This window comes from Oculina patagonica, chromosome 2 (genome assembly GCF_052425735.1).
Source record: "Oculina patagonica isolate OP01 chromosome 2, crgOcupat, whole genome shotgun sequence".
NCBI lineage: Eukaryota > Metazoa > Cnidaria > Anthozoa > Scleractinia > Oculinidae > Oculina > Oculina patagonica.
Genome location: NC_135759.1, coordinates 32,509,736 through 32,529,715, shown reverse-complemented (window position 1 = coordinate 32,529,715; position 19,980 = coordinate 32,509,736). Strand labels below are relative to the sequence as shown.

At 37.9% G+C, this 19,980-nt stretch overlaps 4 protein-coding genes and 1 pseudogene across 4 annotated transcripts; 3 read left to right on the top strand and 2 right to left on the bottom strand.

Moving 5' to 3' along the window:
• Nucleotides 1-206: 206 nt before the first annotated feature.
• On the top strand, nt 207-2,251 carry LOC144644206 (uncharacterized; annotated as a pseudogene).
• A 1,289-nt stretch (nt 2,252-3,540) lies between these two features.
• Nucleotides 3,541-8,736, bottom strand: LOC144642000 (nucleoside diphosphate kinase homolog 5-like). The gene is made up of 5 exons (XM_078501006.1): nt 8,512-8,736; nt 7,134-7,339; nt 5,353-5,453; nt 4,629-4,747; nt 3,541-4,012 (listed from the first exon to the last, which is right to left on the bottom strand). Exons 1-5 carry the CDS (start codon nt 8,653-8,655, stop codon nt 3,923-3,925), a joined length of 660 nt encoding a protein of 219 aa, XP_078357132.1. The 5' UTR covers nt 8,656-8,736; the 3' UTR covers nt 3,541-3,922.
• A 1,331-nt stretch (nt 8,737-10,067) lies between these two features.
• Nucleotides 10,068-11,074, top strand: LOC144641998 (uncharacterized). Its single transcript, XM_078501005.1, has one exon. It carries the CDS (start codon nt 10,234-10,236, stop codon nt 10,675-10,677), a length of 444 nt encoding a protein of 147 aa, XP_078357131.1. The 5' UTR covers nt 10,068-10,233; the 3' UTR covers nt 10,678-11,074.
• A 1,508-nt stretch (nt 11,075-12,582) lies between these two features.
• Nucleotides 12,583-18,472, bottom strand: LOC144644243 (small nuclear ribonucleoprotein E-like). Its single transcript, XM_078503690.1, has 5 exons — nt 18,334-18,472; nt 16,877-16,903; nt 16,444-16,506; nt 14,336-14,414; nt 12,583-13,075 (listed from the first exon to the last, which is right to left on the bottom strand). The coding sequence occupies exons 1-5, from the start codon at nt 18,379-18,381 to the stop codon at nt 13,017-13,019; spliced, it is 276 nt and encodes a 91-aa protein (XP_078359816.1). The 5' UTR covers nt 18,382-18,472; the 3' UTR covers nt 12,583-13,016.
• Nucleotides 18,473-18,528: 56 nt separating this feature from the next.
• Nucleotides 18,529-19,974, top strand: LOC144644232 (kelch-like protein 12; the record flags this gene model as incomplete). The annotated part of the gene is made up of 1 exon (XM_078503676.1): nt 18,529-19,974. A coding segment is annotated over exon 1 (1,356 nt), but the record flags the coding sequence as incomplete, so codon positions are not given.
• Nucleotides 19,975-19,980: the final 6 nt, after the last annotated feature.

Sequence of the window (19,980 nt, the reverse complement as noted above, 5' to 3'; positions counted from 1 at the left end):
GCATGTCGGTACCGAACCAAACATCATGGGTATGATAATTACGGGATTTGTTGACAATTTGTTCATTGTATAAAAATATGCCCTTTGGCTAAGTCGATCAAAATATTGTTTAAACGAGCTGTCGATCGCTTTGTCGAAAAAAGTTTACATAATACTCTTTTTGGAAGTTTTTCATGAAGGACTGAGCCACGCAGTATTGAGGAGGTTGCCTGTTTCTCACTGTTAGTTAAGTCAAGGAGTGGTTAGAAGTGACGAACTGTGGAATTGTTTACTGTTCAGTGACAAAGTGTCATGCAAGTGTCCATAGAGAATGCGGTAACCAATACTTCTTATGTTAACCAAAGGTCATGTTGTGCGTGATCTTATTAGATATGTTTAGTTTTGGCTTAGTTGCGCCGTAACACGCTAACCAGTTTAGCTGAATAGCCAACAAGACATGTAACCAAGGGATCAAGCGTGGCTTTAATGGATAACAACAGCTGAAAACACTGGACATTATAATAGAAATGCCAGGTTGATTTCTTCGTGGCAGGATTCGTCTTGTTTATCGATCAAAATGACTCGTGAGACTTCACACGAATTCCCAGCAGCAAAAGTGTTAATGGACCTTGCTGTGAATCGACCTTTACGAACTCGTAGTAAAGACGGTGCGAATTTACACGTCTGTTTCGACAAGAAGCTTAAACAGAATGCTTTAAACAACTTCCTTATGAGTCATACACCGTACAGATGCTCATTGGGAAGACCGAAGGAGACATTGGATACGAAACAAAGAGTGGGGAAACAGGCGAATCAAGTTCGTACGCAAAATCCGTCTTCAGAGTTTTCTCTTCCTAAGATACCTCCTGTCTCTGAATCGCTTATCGCTAGAACTCTAACTCCGGAGGACAGCGCAAGCCATCATGCTATAAAACGTTTGATTGGTCTTGAAAGCGAAGAAGAAGAGGAACCATGTAATTTTCTTTCTTGTAAATCACTCAAAGAAAATCAAAACCACATAGCGCTCCCGAACAACGGTTAACTCAAGGATGGAGAGTAGATCAAGAAGTTTGCCGCTCATTCTTAAGAAAGGAAAATGTTCCTCTTGTTTAGAGGCTGTCGATATGTCGGATAAATCGTTAGACAAGGTACAAAATGGACAGAATTACTCGTCTACAAAGATTGTCAGCGTTCTTAGCAATCAAGAGAACAATTCATCGCGTGATCAACAATTTACAACAGTAATGGAGGATGGGGCTAAGGTTACAGTCTACCAACATAGACTTTTTATTGAGGTTTTCATGCCAAGAACTTCCTAATATGATTCTATTAATATAATAATGAACGTCGCGATGTCTTGAAAATTTATCAGGGGTTGTGCGAAAACGAATTCTGACAAAAGTTTAATATAAGGCTGTTAATTTATCGTCATTGAATGAGAAACGTAATCGATGGTGAAAAGGAAGTGAAATTATATAACCAAACTATGTCGTCATTCGTTCGGCACAAGTGAAAGACAGCCACAGACTTCCTTGCGCCGTCCAGAGGAACAATTAAAATGGTTATTTTCAAATTAATGTGAATTGATTTGCCTGTGACTAAACTATCACGAAAACAGTTAGATGTCTAAGATGCGGTGTCGGTTAAAATTTAATAATAAAAAAATCTAAAAAGGCAAGAGTTTACCACAGTTATGGAGGACTGGGCTAAGGTTACAGTCTACCAGCATAGACTTTTTATTGAGGTTTTCTTGCCAAGGACCTTTCCTTTAATAATGCACGTCGCGTTGTTAATACAAATGTGTCAGAGGATGTGTGAAGATGAATTACAAAAGTTTAATATAAGGTTGTTAATTTATTATCATTTGAGTGACATCTGTTATTGAATTAAGAACGTGACTGAAGGTGAAAAGGAAGTCAAATTATATAATGTTAATTTAGAACTAAAGGCAACCGAACATAGTCATTCGTTCGGTAAAAGTGGAGACAATCACAAAATTCCTTGCACCAGAGGAACAATTAAAGTGGTTATTTTTTAAATAGAAGTGAATTTATTTGCCTGTATCTAAATTATCAAGAGAAAACTAAGATGCGGAGTTAAAAATTTTAAAAAATCTAAACAGGCTCGAGTTTCGTTTGGTTGTTAAACTTGCCATAAAAGACGTTATAGTTTTCCACCTGTTTTAAGGCAATCCAGGAACGCATTCACTCTAAATGTTAATTCTCTCTTTTAGTGTTAATTTTGACAATTTGACTTTAATAAAAAAACTATGTACCACTGTTGTATTTCTAATTTGTAGTTTTTGAATAGGGCCAACTATTGGTCTGGGCAGCCATTAAGATGATTTTCAGCGATTTAACGACGTTTCAATGTGCCGTCATTGTTTGAAACCAATACTTCCTTTTAGTTATCTAAAGGAAGAAACAACAGTTAGCTCCCATAGTGCAGAAAATGTTGGTTTTCTATAGGCTACATTGTACATGAACAAGGAGTTGTGAAAAGGTGGAAACATGGGAAGCCAAAAGCGTTCCCTCGTTCACTGTGCCCATTTGAAAGACGTTTTAGCGTTTCGTTTTTAGCGCCTTTCTGATAAAAAATCCGCAAACCGGTAGTCATGGCGTCAACTTAAAAGCATGTTTTTAATGCTTGTTTTTTTTTTTTTTTTTTTTTTTTTTTTTTTTTTTTTTTCTCTTCTTCTTCTCTCAAAAAAAAAAATCCCCCACAAAACGGGCTTAGCATGTTAAGGGAAAGACTTGAAGGTATAACATGGTCTGCTCTTAATGTTATTCTTCTAACGATGCTAGGTACAGGGCGCTCGACAAATTGAAGAAATCAGCCCGAGTCCAGCGGTACCGGTACCGACTTCTCGTTCTTGCTAATATGTAGCGGACTAAAAACCAAGACTAAAAAAAAATCGTTGGAGGTAGCACCTTTCGAATTCAAAAGAATTCAACAAATTTGGTAACCATTCTTTAACCCTTCCATTCTATTAAGTTAAGGTGAAAGCTGACAGCTCAAAATACCTTCGTCTAATTCCAAGCGGATGTCTCAATTACCCAAAACAACTATACCGGTTCTATACTTTTGGGTGGAGGGGAGCACTGTAAGTAAGATGTCTGGCCCCGGGAACGCATTCTGGCCAGGCTAAACCAGGCCATCTCTGAGTCCAATGCCGAGTCCAGTGCACTCCATCCCACCCCCTTCCTCCAAGATCCTAATAGTGCAGGCCTCCTGCAGCCGCGCTTTGTAAGTTCAAAAAGTCTTTTCAGTAGGTTTTAACCAGAATCTAAACTACTAAGACCTTGTCGAATCCGGCTCACCAATAGAAATAGTAACGAATCTAAAGTTATTTGAATTACTGTAATTTATATCAAACAATATTACATGGGGGGGAAAAAAAAAAAAAAATAAAAATTTTTTTTTCCCCCCCCCCCAAAAAAAAAAAACAAAAAAAACCCCACCAAAAGACGCGACTATTTGCCATATAATAAAGAAAATACAAGAGTTCTAAGACTGCTAATTGACTATCTGGCAAAACAAACAAACAAACAGAAACCATCCTGCTCTAAATTGTTCCGTTTACTAAACAGATGTCTGTGAAAACCAGTGCGTACCATACACTGCATATATTTACAACTTGTTACACAATTATTACATTTAAGAAATTACATTGTTCGTGACTGTTCAAGAAAGCAATGCTCACTATATTAAAACTACAGTGCTCAGGTGAATTTGTAACAACAGTCGGTATTTGGTAAGTTCCATTATATGACAATATAGCCCCCACAATATACAACGAAATAACAGGAGGAACCATTTTATTACTGTGAAAACACTTTTGTTAAAATTGCTTGTTTACTTTTTAACTAATTATTCAAACAATGTATTTACAAGTTGTAATTTCTTTAAAAAAAAACTGAACTTAAACATCTTAGTGTAAGCTTTAGTCATCTGGTTCTTCGACAATGTAGTCTCCTTCATTCACTCTTGGCTTGTTTGGATTGTTAGCTATTAACCAGTCTGCCAGCCAGTTCTGTTGACAAACAAATTATTTGATTAACACATGCAGTCTGAAGGCTGATTTTATAACAAAGGGAGTTAATCTAAATCACTGAGGATCACTAAGTATATGTATGCAATTTGAACCAGCAGTTTGGTAAATAATCTATTGAACAAATTAAACAATTTAATCAAACACTCAGGTATTAATCTAAAGAAGAGAACTGATTTACTGAATCATGGAGAATGAAACAATGAATTGATTGAAAGAATTATAAAAGATGTCTTTCGCAAGCTTTTGAATTTACCATGGCTTGGGCTAAAAATATTGGCTTATTGCGTGCTTCCAAAAGCAATATCCATACCCCTTTAGGTTAGGGAGGTTTGTTTGAGGGGTGCATGCTCAATGAAACCCCCTACCCAATGGCATTTCCAAGATTTGTACAAGTACATGATGCACGCTGGATAATTTTAAAATGAAGAAACAGTACTTAAAAATCAAAGAATCATCTTTTGTTTGGGTGTTGGGCGGCGGCAGTGAGGGTTGGATGTTTGGGAATGCTTTCAATAAGAAGCTCAACTGAGAAACATGCAAGAAAAAGGTTCAATCTATATATTTGTATAATTGGCACATAATGTCCATTACTTACTATTGGTTCTGCAGGTTTCATCTTGCATAATTCTGTGAGTCCTTTTAGTAATGTTGGAGTTACTGTTCTTGTTAGGTAGTCTTTTGCTGCCTGTCCTGTTGAAACTGGTTCCACAATACCTTGAATATTCAAACCTCAGTTAATTATAAAATATTAAACAAATTACTTACACGTATTAATTAATAAATGATTAGCAAAGAAATAGAATATGTACTGCAGGAATACCGTTAGTTATTCTTTGGTTTCAGGGGCGGATACAGGGGGGGGGGGGGTGGATAGGGTGGATATCCACCCCCCATTTTTCAGTAAAAAAAAATCGAAATGTCACTTTATTTGAAATAGAAAATTAATAAAGAAAGAAAAATTAGCTCTCGCTCATGTCTGGTTGTTGTTATGCCACATTTCGCCGTCTGCCGCCACTTGGGGTTAGGGCTAGGGTTAGGCCCTAATGGTCTGCCATCCACCCCCCTTTTGAAATCCTGGATCTGCCCCTGGGTTTCATTATTTAGGAGTTAATTGATACATGTACATGTAGTGCATGTATGCATGTGCTTATGTACAGTGTTGTACGAGGTTTCCCAATATTTTCAGTTTTACCAAATGTGCCACAGAATTTACATGTACATGTAGATATCCCATTCATAGTAACTTAGTGTTTTAGCATCTCATAAAGATCTGGATTATTGCTTTCAAATACTCTGGGACACTTTTTCATGGTACTTACTGTCAGGAAAGAAGAAATGTATCTCTCTCTCTGCACTGGAATAGCTGTCACTTCCATGAAGAGCATTTTTGGTGCTGTCTGTACCATAGATTGCTCTTAAACTGAAAGAAGAATTAAGTACAATTATTATTTATATTAGTTTTAGATACAAAGGCTAAACCCTTTTTGGAACACAAAACTCCTTTACAGTCAAAACACTCAGCGCGTACCCCCTAGTATTCAAGAATAGTTTTGATTAATGGTGAACGGACTGCATTATTCAAATTTGATTTGAGTAGTTTTATCATCTAACTGTAGTCTAAGTGTGACCTCGTTTGAAATATTGATTGTTGCCAACTGTAGCCAGATGAACAACCCTCCAAGTTTATTTTTTTCCTTAGTGGCCACTTGGCCACTAACTGCTCAAGTTTGGTCACCAGTGAAAAATTTTACTTGCCAAATTAAGCTCACACTTTCAATCCTTCATCTCAATTTAGTGGCCAGGCTGGTGACTTCCGGTTCCAACTTAGTCGCCAGCTCCAAAATTTTAGTGGCCATGGCAACTAAAATGGTCTTAACTTGGAGGGTTGATGAATCTCCTAGTGACAGATCTAGAGCACATACTGGTACATTTGTATTTCAACTCTATATATTCTGATTTATACCATGCTATAGAAAATACAGCCAATCAGAATACAGGAAAGCCATTGTATATTTGACGGTATTCAACCCAACCTTCCCATCGTGCGCTGCAATCTTATTCTCAACGAAATTTAGTGAGCGTATTTTCTATGGCATGGTATAAAATAGTTACACAACACTTTCTCGTGGTATACTATGGAATATCCCACTTGTCACTTGTATTTTCTTCGTATACACACTCGCCTAAAGGCTCGTGTGTATACCGAGAAAATACAAGTAACTCGTGGGATATTCCATAGTATACCACTCGAAAGCGTTGCATAACTAGTATATACCGGTTTATTATATAAACTGCAGTGGTATAGCAAGTGGTAGCAAATCGATAAAAATGGTATCACACATGTGTGGATAAAAATGATATCTACACATGTGTGATATCATTTTTGACCAATCAGCTCGTAAAGTATGCCATGTTTCAATGTTCAATGAGCCAAAGTTTGTCGATATTAAGTCGAAACATCTTCGGATCTTCCTCGGCAATCTTTGGTTAAATCTTCGGAAAATGTTTGAAATCATTCGTACGACCTTCGGACAACATTTTGGAAATCTTCGGAAAATGGTCGGAAATCTTCGGAAAATCGTCAAAAACATCGTGATTAGTAGGTTTATATAATAAACAGAATAATACATGGTTGCTTGGATATATGAAATGTATCTTCTCGTGTTCAAAACCGATTTGAACACTCGAAGATAAATTTCATATCCCCGCGCAACCACGTATTATCCTCTATATCTCTCGGGTAGTCATCCCCCTTTTGAAGGCTGCAGGTTAAGCTGGATCAGCAGGTTACTCCAACAACGACACTGCCCTGACTACCATTTACACACCTGGTTAGCTTGGAGGGAGGTACTGCTTTGCTTGAGAACACAACATGAGGCCTATTTTACAAATGGGTGTGAACCCAGCTTGGCTTTCAGGAAAAAGTCACAGTTGGGTTCTACATTAAGATTTATGCAATAAGCTCTTAACTTTAAACATTGAACACTCCAACTGTTAATCAACCACTCCCCCCACGACTATATGTATTGCAATCATAAAGGTCAGATAATCATTTGATATTTTATGATCAGGAAACAAAATGTTATTCAAGGCACTTTACCTTTCTGGTGCTTGGTCTCTTGCTTTTTGTGTGTTTGTTGGTCCAATCAACTGTCTCCAGTAGGAAATAGCAGATTGTCTTGCTAAGACAATAGCCAAGATTGGTCCATTGCTCATGTATGCCACAAGACTGGGGAAGAACATCTTGCCATAGTGTTCAGCGTAAAAATCACTGGTCTGTTCTGGCGTCATATGCACTCTTCTTTTCTGTTCAGCACAAAAAAAAATCTTGTGTGAATTAAAGCACAGCTGCTTGATGACATGCTTATAAAAAATGCTGTATGTTGTTATCAATGATCAGGTATATCAGTGCTCAAAGGTAAGTTGCCAGTTTACTCTAGCTTATACATTTGTTTCAAAACACGATATTTTTGTTGCATGTTGATACGAGTCCTGACTCTAGAAAAAAGCATTACAGTATTTTATTATATAAACATCAGTGAAATACCAGGAAATCTTTCGCGCGAAAAAATCATATAACATGTTATTTTTCACATGTGAAGATATCGATTTCGAAACATTTTCTGACAAGTTTACCCTGTTTCAATGCTGAATGAGTCAAAGTAAATCGATATTAAGTCGAAACATCTTCGGATCTTCCTCGGCAATCTTCGGCAATCTTCGGATATCTTCGGAAATTTTCGGAAAAGTTCGGAAAATGTTCGGAAACATTCGTACGACCTTCGGACAACATTTTGCAAATCTTCGGAAATCTTCGGAAAATGGTCGGCAATCTTCGGAAAATCGTCAAAAACATCGTAATTAGTAGGTTTATATAATAAACAGAATATTACATGGTTGCTTGGAGATATGAAATTTATCTTCTCGTGTTCAAATCGATATCCCACTCGTTCGCTGCGCTCACTCGTGAGATATCGATTCGAACACTCGAAGATAAATTTCATATCTCAGCGCAACCATGTAATATCCTCTATTTATTAAGAGACACCACTCAAAAATTACTTAAAATTCTTACAAAAGCCCTTGCACTTCTGGATTTTAACACTATTTGCAGCTGATTGGCTCCTTGCAACTGAGAATTGCAAGAATTGCATTTCTCTGTTTTCTCAAAGTGAAGTTTTAAAGCACTGCACGGGAGCTGTGTCCCTCGAGAAAAAAATTTAATACTTTATTTTGCTGTTCTATCGGTAATTTTTAGTTGTTTTATGTAAGCTTACACGTATGTCCCAAAATTGGCAGTCAGTGTAAATTTTTTTTCAAAACACCAAAATTTACAACTTTGTGAAAATGGTTCAGATGACCCATTAGATTTAATGTCATGTTTAACTAAGGCGGTGTAGAAACAATTTAACAAGAGAGCAACTAAAGACATAGTCCTTACTTCTTTAAAACCAAGTTTGGATGGCATTACACCGTACCTGTAGAATCGTGAATCCATGTTGAAGAATTATTTCTTCAATTTCGTCACTTTTGTGGATAGCGTCTGGCTTAATTAACGCTAATGTCCGCTCAATATGTATTGCTGGAGGAGGAGGTATCACTGGCTTTTCTCCGTCAGGCATTTTTATGTCCCAAAACTGAGTAAAACACACGGTATACAGATTACTGTGACTGCCAGAAAAACAAAATGGCCGCAAAATTTACTTCCGTTGCCAGGGTTACTCCAAAAGTGAAAACCGCTGACCCATTCGAATGTTTACTCGCTCTCCCTTTTCTTTCCCTCCTCCGAACCGTTTTATTATTTTTTTTCTCATTTTTTCCCGTATCTCGTTAACAATCTTAGCTCCTTGATTGATAAAATTTAACTAGTTAGCCAGAGAACTAAGAAAAATGCGGCATTAACAGTTTTCTCAACAATTTTGCTTGAGCGCCCGAAGAGAACCTCGGCAAATATTCGTCGAAGGGGAATAGATATTCACCGAGATTCCCTGAGCCTGATCGAGGGGAATAATCGTTTCATTTCGTTATCCCAAATCGGAAGCAAGTTCTGACAAGTTTCCTTTGACACGTCCAAGAGGTTATGTGCTTAAATGAGCTCTTTCTTTCACAAGTGACACAGGTTCCATGTGAAACTGCAGCAAAATTTGACAAATCGACTTACATGGACGTTTACATGCCATTTTTTTCTCTTTTCTTTTTTAACCCAGAATCGTTTATATTTGTAAGCCCTTGGAAAAGAAATTAGACAGTGGCTCTCGAAATATCATTGGTATTGACACCTTGCTTTTTTTGTGTCAGTTTTAATTTCATTGTGAACCTGTAGCGAGAAAGCTTTACTATAATTATATTACACCTTGGTGGCTGGAAATGTAGATGTAACTGCTGTTGTTTCCGTCAATTTGTTGAAGTCTTGCCAGTTTGGAAATGTTTGGGCGCTTTTCCATTTGTCAGAACTGGCCAGCCGGTCCGGTGGTTTTGAATGTGAAATGGATCACTTTCCAAGAGATTTCCTACAAAGACTACAAATCCACCACAACCGTGTATAATATTTATGCATTGACTGATTTGACAGGACAAATCTGACTTACAACGGCATTCTGTTCTCGAATATACCGTCCTGGCCGGCCAGTTCTGACAAATGGAAAGCGTCCAAATTTGTTTTCTGATGAACAAGTGTCAGGCCATTCAAACTACTCCTGGGAGACAGATTAGCAAGAGTCTTTTAATGCACAAAGGAAACAAAAGAATTCATTGACACTTGGGTTTCTTAGAATTTAAAACGCAAATAAATCTCGAATATGAAAGATTAGTTCAGTTTTTTGTTCTGAACCATTTATTTACATACAAAACCTTGAAATTGCTAAAACCGTCTGGGTTAAAAATCGGCTTGCCTGTGATTTATGAAACATTTCCTGCTTCTGAAAGTTTTGATATCACTTACAGCTCAAGTCACAAAGTAATCGTGCTAATTATCCTCGTTTATATGATTAACCACTCGATTGGTTAGTTAACACAATTGTGACGTCAATTTGCCGCCACCTTAATTATTACGCTTTGCGATTCGACCTCGCGAGCGCCAACAAAGATCTGACATTTTGTGAGCACAGACTGAACAAAAAACTAGTGTTATTGCCCAGAAACATCACATATAAACTTATCAGTGTGGGACTGTGACTTTAGCAGCCTTCGACTCACGCATAATGCCAAATACTGGGCAGTTAATTGGCCAGAGTTGGAAATGCGAGGAATGTCGAAAGGATTTTAAAGCTGTGTGGTTGCCAACCAACGTTTGTTGTCGAGTCGCTGCATGGGGCAGTGGACAGCCTGGATTTCTAACGCAAGCACCTTATTCCAGGCATATTTCTAACGATCTCAAGGAAGCGGCCACAAAATCGTTCTCTATCCCGCCACGCGCCGACAACGCCACCAAGTCGCAGAGTGGGCGAGATACGCAGAAGAAACCTGATATTCCAGTTCAGTGCCTGGCCGAACCATGGACGAGGCAAGTGAACTCGTTGGCGCCTTTCAGTACCCTTGGCAAATACACGTGTGGGTATTACTTTTCGAGAAGTACCGACAATAAGAAGAGAAAAACAGGGATACCCCCTTCAGATCTTGTGGCTTGGCGGTCACACATCTCATAGAGTGGAACCGTGAAGGGACATTATCCTGCATATGTGCTCGGTTTTCGTTACTGAAAATGCACTTGTTTTGTTACAAACGAAGGTGTCGTTGTGTCGTTGGTGTGTCAACATGAAAATCGCTGTGAATCGTGGAACTAATTTAAGTTAGCTTCTGTTATTCGTGAGTTAAATGTTTCGTGTGTGTGCGTGCGACAGATTAACGCCATACGTCATTTTGTAAAGCCGGCTGATTTATGTAATTTACACTTCACTAAAAAGTTTGTTTTCGAGATTTAAATGATACGATACCAAGAGGTTGCATGTGACTGTGATGGACTGTTCGGCGTGATACACAACTGTAAAACTGGTCCGCTCTTAAAGCAGTCAGTAAACACGCGTGATTAAACAAAGTGTAACCTTTTGTACGGACAAAGGGCCTTGGGGAGAGAGGGGTGGGTAGTGGGAGGCACTTGTATGTTGTCAGATGCCTCGGTCAACAAGCCAATTTGAAGCTAAAAATGTTCTCTCTTCATTGATATACTGGCTGGAGCGGCAACTATAATGGGTTTAAAGGTAGTTTTAATTTTCTTTTCTACTGTAACCTGTCTGGACTGTCTGGGTATCGCGCTTCTCTGCTGAATGGATTGGCGATCAATGGCTTTGATGCGCGCACAGCTCCAAGCGGGGGGAATTGTTATTTCGGATTTTTGGTCTCGCTTAGGGTTTTTCGGGCAAAACGTCAATATTTTTAGCCATAATGGTCTTGTTTAGGGTTACAAACGGAGAAATATACAAATGTAAATTCTATTCTTAGTTTTCGGGTATCTTTTAGGGGTCAAGAAAAGCATGAGCCACACCCTGATTAGTCTTTTTTAGGGGTTCTTTTTTAAAATTTCCGACGAGCATCCACGTCCGTTTCATATAGGAGTCCCCCCGGGGTCCCCACTCATTTCCCCCAAAAAGCTGATAGAAAATTGAAGGATTCAATCAATTCGTGTTTTAGTTTTAAGGGTTGTCATTTCATGTTTATAACTCGCTGTAAGAGAGACGGTGGTCTAATGGTTGGTGCGCTGGACTCGGGATCGAGTGGTCTGGGTTCAAGCCCTGGCCCGGGTAATTGTGTTGTGTTCTTGACAGGGCGCTAAAAAGGAAGGGTTCCTTTTTAGCGCCCTGGTTCTTGAGCAAGAACCTTCATGCTCATAGTGCCTCTTTCTATCAGGTTCCAGGTGTATAAATGTATACCAGTTAATTTTAGGCAGGGGTAAATGTGAATTTGTATGAAATTTTAGGCGGTTTAAAGAAAGGAAAGGAGAAAAAAATGTTTTTGGAACACCACCAGACAGTTGACCCCCACGCAAAAGCACTCCAGGTTGTCAGGGGACTGTTTTGGTGTCCATCTACTAATTTTTGACTCCAAATTCTAATTTTAAAATCACACTAAATCTTCAATATTTCTTATTTCTCCAAATTTACTACTCCTTTGAGAAAAACTATCTCCTCCCAAAATTCACTAAAAAATTCACAACACGCCGCAAAACATAGATTTGTAAAACGAACAGAGTTTTGGATTGCTTGAAATGCTAACGAGATATTTGCATTATAACCACATTAAAATGGTTGAAAAACGGCTTCCACGTTAACCCCCGCCTTGATGCCTGGGGTAACAATTCAGTAGATTAGGGGGCGGGGACAGGGATACTAGTCGCTCAATGCTACGAAAACTGTGATATGTTCTGGCCTGATGGGCCACCAAAGACGTATATCTTCATTACATTTCTTGAGATTGGGATGACACCAGTTAGCCAGTAGTGCTGGGGCAAAGAGATGATAAGTCTATACAGCTCAAAAGCTCATGCATAAAAGCTGAAAGAGGAGTATGGAGAGGACAGCATGGGCTAGAAGGCTAGAAAATTACACATCAACCCATTTGTGCCATTTTTTTCTATTTGTTAAAATGTGGGAGATCTTACATTACAGCGGAGAAAAGTAATAAGTTTTTGCTCATTGATGAAATTACATCAGTTTCTGTTAACTACCAATGTTATCAACCGACCTTAAAAAAAGGCAGACCACAGCATCTGCTGTGTACTGTGTTGAAGAATGAAGGTAAGCTTACTTGTGTTCAAACAAATAATTATGGGTCTGTTGCCATACATTTATATACAACATGTTACATTCAAAATACTAGATAATGCTTTCAACAAGTAACACATGAAACAAGCCTATAAAAACAAGTCATCTTCGAAACAGAGATTGTCACATGAATACCAAAGAAAAAAAGAGAACTAAGCAATATTTAACAGAATCCAAATGGAGTTACAAAAGTCTCTGGACAGCAAAACCAATTAGGCCTGCCATCATCAGCTTGGCTGTGTATTCATCAGAAGAGTGATGTTGTCTCCTTTAAGAAGTATTCTTCCTACAAGAGGGAACACGAAGGAAACCTTTAAATCACTAATTAGCTTAACCTTTTAACTGCATTATTTTAAACTAAAAAACACATTATCATTTGGGCCATTGCTGGATTGTGCAGGTATTATTGGAATCTTTGGTCATACCTTTCTATAAATTTGTTATATATTATTTGGGTTTAAGAAGCCCTGCAGACTTATAAGTACCGTAAAAACCTGCAGATAAGCCGCACCTTTTTTCCAAAAATTTTCGCTCGAAAGCGGGGCTGCGGCTTATCTGCGGGAACATTCGGAAAAGGTGCCATAAATTTTCGTGAACTGATGCTAATTTATGGAAAATTATGTAAATTAATATAACATAAAACTACAAGAGAGTACCGGTCATTGCTTTTGCAAGTTTGACAGCTCCTATACTGTTTGCAGTGTCGACAATGGCCTATAACTTTAACAGTAATATTGATACTTTACGAGCAAGAAAATACCACAAGTATTCACGAGTAAGATGGCCAATTGTTTCTTTCTCATTTTGCACTTCGATGGAAAATTTGCTGAACTGATTACGAAACTCTCTTCATGCAACAAGTTAATCTCCAATAGATGGCTCCCAAATCTCTTTAATTTGTCGATATGATAGCCACGAAACCCGAACACCTCCATCGCCATCTTGTTATGCTTTACGTTCTCGCCCTAGTCCCATATTTCGCGTCCAATCAAATGCCTGGTTACTAAGCTACGAACGCTCGTAGCTTAGTAAACGTAAGTTCTTGTTGTTGTGACACAAAAATCTTTAATTAATGCGTTGAATGAAGAAATACCTGTCAACAAATGCCAGAAAAAGATCACCCATAAAATGTCAGTTGGATTTCATTATATTAAAGAGCTCCAATTGTGAGTAAGACTGAAGTATTTTCTGTTTCAATGTTCATTGAGTTTACGTTCGATGAAGAAGACTTCCTGAAGACTCAACTTTGGATTTTTGATTCGACTTTGGATTTTCTTTGATTTACTTTCAAAAAACTTTTTTTCCAACATTTGAGTTGTTAAACTCAGGGTGCGGCTTATCTGCGGGTGCGGCTTATCCGCGGGTGTTTACGGTACTCTACATTACTTCAATTTATCATGGAAAGAATATATATTTGTACATTTAGAAAGATACTTGAGATTCCCCCATTTTGCTCAAAGAATCACTGACAAAATCACAAAAGTAAGGCAGCACTGGGCTAATAAATAAGACAATCTCATTTATATAAAAAAGTTACATTTATTACCAAGTGGCCGTCTTTTCTTGCTCTTAAGATGAACCTCCTCAGCATCGTCTAACACAAGATTCATGTACTCATCAAAACCCTGCAAACGCAAAATACTTCAGATTAATTTTTATCTTAGAACTAGTTGTACCTGTTGGTAAGTGCCAACGAGCAAAATACTCCTGTTTGTTAATAAGAACAGATATTGAATGATTTTTGATAGAACTATATTTGAAATGACCAAAATATGGTAAATTGTATTTTAGGTAATATGCTAAAAAAGTGCTACTGGTGTTCATAAATGACACAGGCTTAATAGCCTGCGTAGCAGGCGCCGTAGTTTCCAGCGCGCGTATTCTCGCGATCGCGCACTCTTTTAAACACACTAAAAAACGTATGAAAACGTACACAGATGTCTGATACGCAGGTTACGGGATTGACAGATTGATAACTCTTGACAAATCTTTAAATTCTTTTCAACGTTAAAATGTCACAAAATGTAGGCAATAAATGAGGTTTAATCACTGTTTTGTAAATACATCACGCGATGGTTAAAATGTTTCCGTTCACAAACTGAAGGGATAGTTGCATTTCAAGAACTTCTTATAAATCAAATCCCAAAATCAAAACTGCTAAGATGCTTTTTTAAAAATAATTTTTCAGTAATCAGAGACAGTAATGCACGGGTCAGATTTCAGTCTCGCATGCGAAGTGTCATGTTCAGTTACGCAAAACTTGAAAAATTTGAACAGAAAACAAAACTTGAACGGTCAAGGATTATTTGGAAACAAAATTTTTATTCAAGTTAACATTACATTTGCCGTTAGAAGCAAAAAACTTTTGACTTTCTTGTGTGTATGACATGCATTAATTTTAGTGAGCGTCGCTTTGTATTGATGTTATTCCTATGCGGAGCGAAAATGCGTGCCAAATAAAATATAAACGGTATTTGATTTGGAATAAATCATCGGTCAAACAATTACTATAAACACAATCTACACTAAAAGGAAGCATTTACCCGACTTTAGCATTCTCATAAGTCAAGAAAACTCTATTTGAAGTCAACAGTCCGCTTTTGATTTTCATGTCTCTCTTCGATCGCCGAAATCAAAGGACTCCAAAGTCGAAAGATTATTTCATCGTTTTAAAGACCTTGATGTTCGTTTTTTCGGTGGTCGAATATTCTGTAGGGTATTCTCTTTCGATTTATTATTCCCTAAAGGTGTATTTATCGGTAAAGGGATGAATGACCACATTGAAAATTTGCTCTCTAGCAAGGAGTGAGAGACTGGGAACCAGTTGGGAAGAACAATACAATCCAAATATGGGGTTTACTTACACCCAAATATGGTCAAAAAAGAGTCCCTTACGCAGAACGTAAGATTTTCTCTGCCTATACACTCATACGCACACGGCTCTATGATTCTGCCGCCTCGACAGCCTCGCCTCTTGGCTCAGCTGTCTCGTTGGCAATTAACTGTATTATGTTTTACATTGCCAGGTATTTTGCATATTAAATCATCTTGGAATACAAGAATTCTTAAAAGTGTAAGCCACATTACTCAAAGTGTAAGCTAATTACTCACTTTTTATTTTGTTTTGGCTGAAAGAACCTAGAGTAGTGGTTTTACAAACAACATAAGGAGTTTGTTTCATGAGGTTGAGTGTTGGGTTATTATTTTAGCCTGAATAGCACTCTGATTACCTCTCATTTGGAGGTAAAGGTTACAACTACAAATTTATCATTGTTTAAACTGTTTCAGTCTTATTTTGGTCTGTACACTTGCATTCAACATCTTTTGGTACAGTTCATTCACATTATATGGAGTACTTTGGATTAATGGTGGGCTTCATTCATTTTTAAATGAATATTAAAATATTAAATATTAAAATATTAAATTAAAATATTAAAATATTCTGATCTTTACTGAATAAAAGCGATTCAGGAGTTTCCAGTGTTTGAGCTGTACAAAAGAATTTAGTGCCCTTGTGAAAAATCTTCTTAGAAACTGTGGTAATTTAGTGAACACAAACCTTAGAAAATGTGTTAGATTTACCCCCCAACCAAACAGTTCAATTTACCTGTTCTTTAGAAATTTCTACAAACATTTGAAAGGCTGAACACTTACAATGATGTGTCCTTCAATCCTCATGTTAACTTGTTCATAAAGCCAAATCTGAATTCTTGATCTCTGAGGACAACAAACAAAGAAATAATAAACACATACAAATAATTTGAATGAAATACGTGTTGTGGTTCAATTTTACCCTTGGTAAAAATCTGGCATTTTTCCCCTTTTTAAATTCATTATCATATATTACCATACACCAGAACACTTGTATCAACAGTAAAATTAAACTACATTTTAATATATTTTAGAAGTGTGTGCCAGTGTGCCAGTCTCCTAAATGCCAGTGCATAGCAGTTAGCTTGAGTTTCATAGCACGATTGTTTTTCAATCCCTGGTTATCTGTTAGGTTGCTCCAACACTTCAGTAAAGAGGATTGGTATAAACAAACAAGTCACATTTCACAAATAAGAACAAACAAAACAATACTTACATTCTGCAGATACCTAAAGATCAAGTTCTGTTGAGTTGTTGAGTAGCGAGTTAAGCAAAAGGCAACACAATCAAAAAATTTACTGTTTTAAATAGGAAATAATTACACATACAAGCAACATAATGACATCTCAACATGGACATACTTGTAACAACAAATACAAAAGATCAGTTTTTTTCCTTGTCATTATGCTTATGTACCAGTCAAATCGAAGGTTCAACATCCCCCTCCCCCGGGCAACACCCCGGGCATTTGAATTTTTGAAAAATTTGTGTTCAAATTCCCCCCTACCCGGGCCAAACAGCCGTTCAAATGCCCCACCAAAGATCCATTTCAGGTCATTAAAAATGCTTTTTTCCGAGAATTAATTCACGCGCCAAGTCTGCAGACAAGTCTAAAATACAGGAAAAAGCCTTTGTAACCCTTCACTTTTCATCCAATTTATCACCAAGCGGCAATCTTTTCTTTTAAAATCCTTAAACTCGCCATTTCGGACCTTATTTCGGCCTCCGCCATGATTTATCAACCCACGTTCACTCACTGGGACACGAAGCACGAAATCGAGTTTAGAGTTCAAATTCCCCACCCCATATGTGTAGTGATCAAATTCCCCACCCTCAGGGACGACAAAGGCGTCAAATACCCGGGGTATGCCCGGGGGGGGGGGGGGATGTTGAACCATCGATTTGACTGATACATTACATGTATGTCATTAGTTCCTGTTGTTGTTACCTTGTGTTGTTCACACTGGTGAAAAAAAAACTTCAACCTATAAAGGTGTCATTTGCATTTTTGTGACCTTGCCGTTATGTTGCTAATGTGAACCAGGCTTTATGGTCACCAATCAACCTGCGCTAGCAAGCAAGTTGATATCAAACCATGCAAAAAGTTTCAAACCACTAAACTTAGGGCAAATGTTACCTTCAGCTTATATTTAGCTGCAATGTTGATGTATAATGTCCCCTTATCGCCTCACCTCTGATCACCTTCATGCCTTCAGTAGGCACCACTACTGCTACAAAGTACTCAACTTTCTCGCAGCAGTTGTGCTCTTGTGAAGATGTTTACTTCTATTTCTACTGCCAAAAATGTATTTTACCTTATCGCACTCAAATCTATCACTTTACCAGTCTACCAGCTGCAAGCGTTATTTCTGACAAAGCCAGTTCGATTTCAGCTGTTAAATTTGCTCAGTTTCATGTGGCAAATACAGACTCAGAGGAATAAAAATAAATCAAGCACTAAGCGCTTTGGTACATACATGCAACGTACACAAGCTAAAATCATAAGCAAGATTTAAAACGTTTCACAGTCGTTCCAAAGACTATCGAGCATAGTTCAGCAAACTGAAGCAGAAAAGCTAATGTCAAATCAGTAGCACGTGCTTCGAGATGCGTCGCCATTTCAACGCTATAAAACTCGATCGTAAATTATTTCATTACCGTTAAAAAGGATACAATGGGCTGTACCATAACCTTTTGCACTTTCTGTCCTTTATACGCCATTCTGTATCCGTTAGGGCGAAGAAAACGCTCAAGAACAGCACTGAAATCAACCAAGAGGGCGGAAAAGATGACTGCAAAGAACTATGGGAAAACGTTCTAAAACGTTCTACGTCGCGAAAAGGTCGTCGGGATATATGCTAAAAGTGTTGCCAGTGATTTGTGACAGCCAGTTTTTTTCACTTATTTTATGACGTCTGTTGTCTTTTATTGAATTCTGTCATCCCTAATGGTTGAAGAATGACTGAGGAAACACAGAAAATCAAATACTGCCTAGATCTGACAAAGAAACTCGACGATTTAAGGAAACAGAATCTCCTGTGTGATGTGACGCTTCTCGCTAGTGGGGACACCTTTCCTGCTCATCGAAATGTGCTTGCTGTGAGCTGTCCTTATTTTTACAAACTATTCACAAGTGACATGAAAGAAAAGACATCTGAAACGGTCAATTTTGAAGCACTGGAAGTCTCTCCGAATGTAATGGACACATTATTGACTTATCTTTACACAGGCGTGATCGATGTCACGCAATTCAACGCTGAGGAACTTGTCATTTTAGCTGATTATTTCCTCATCACAGAAGTAAAGATCATGGCATCAGAAGAGTTAGTATCTAAAGTTGATGTGTTTAACTGTCTATATTACCTTGACTTTGCTGAGCGTTATAACTGCGAACGACTTGCCCAAGCTAGCCGTGTATTTATTGACAAACATTTTCAGGAAGTCACGCAATCCGAGGATTTCCTTAATCTTGGCGTAAATGAAGTCAAAAATATAATTTCAAGTGACAATATTTTTGTAGAGAAAGAAGAAGTAGTTTACGAGAGCCTTTTAACTTGGATTGAGCACAAACAAGGTGAACGAGAAGTTTATTATCCTAGCTTGTTAGCATGTGTTCGATTCTGCTCTATGTCACAGGAATACATTCAAACTCATGTTATCAATAATTTACTTGTCCAAGAACACTCCTCTTGTATGGAACTTGTTGAAAAAGCCATAGAAAGTAATGTTTCATCTGAAGTTTTATTGTCTCAGACACCAAGAAAGTGTCTTCAGCCTGCAATTGATGTTGTTATCACGATATGCGGCGCACAGAAGAGCAGGGATACTCAGCAAACTTCAGTTCGATGTTATGTCCCAGAGAATAACAGTTGGTTTGAAATGAAGCATTTTCCAAACCAAATTAACTGGCATGGATTTGTTGATTTTGAAAGCGAGCTGTATACTGTTGGAGGGGAAAGAAATGGCATGGTATCAAATGCTCTTGAGAAATTTGACTTGAAAACAGACACCTGGAGTAACATGTCCCCAATGTTAAAAGAAGTTTTATTCCCTGCAGTTGCATCTTTAGGAAATTGCATTTATGTTATTGGTGCTTCTAGGGTCAACAGAGGAACGTTGCAAATTTACGTCCCTTCCCTCAATGTCTGGACTCTGGGATCCCAATTAAATGTTCCTCGAGAAATCACTTGTGCAGTAAGTGACAGGCGGTTCTTGTATGCAATTGGTGGAATGAGAGCAGGGGATGGTGAATATCTTAGCTCTGTTGAGAGGTATGACCCAGAGCAGGACACATGGGATGACATTCCCCCAATGTTTCAA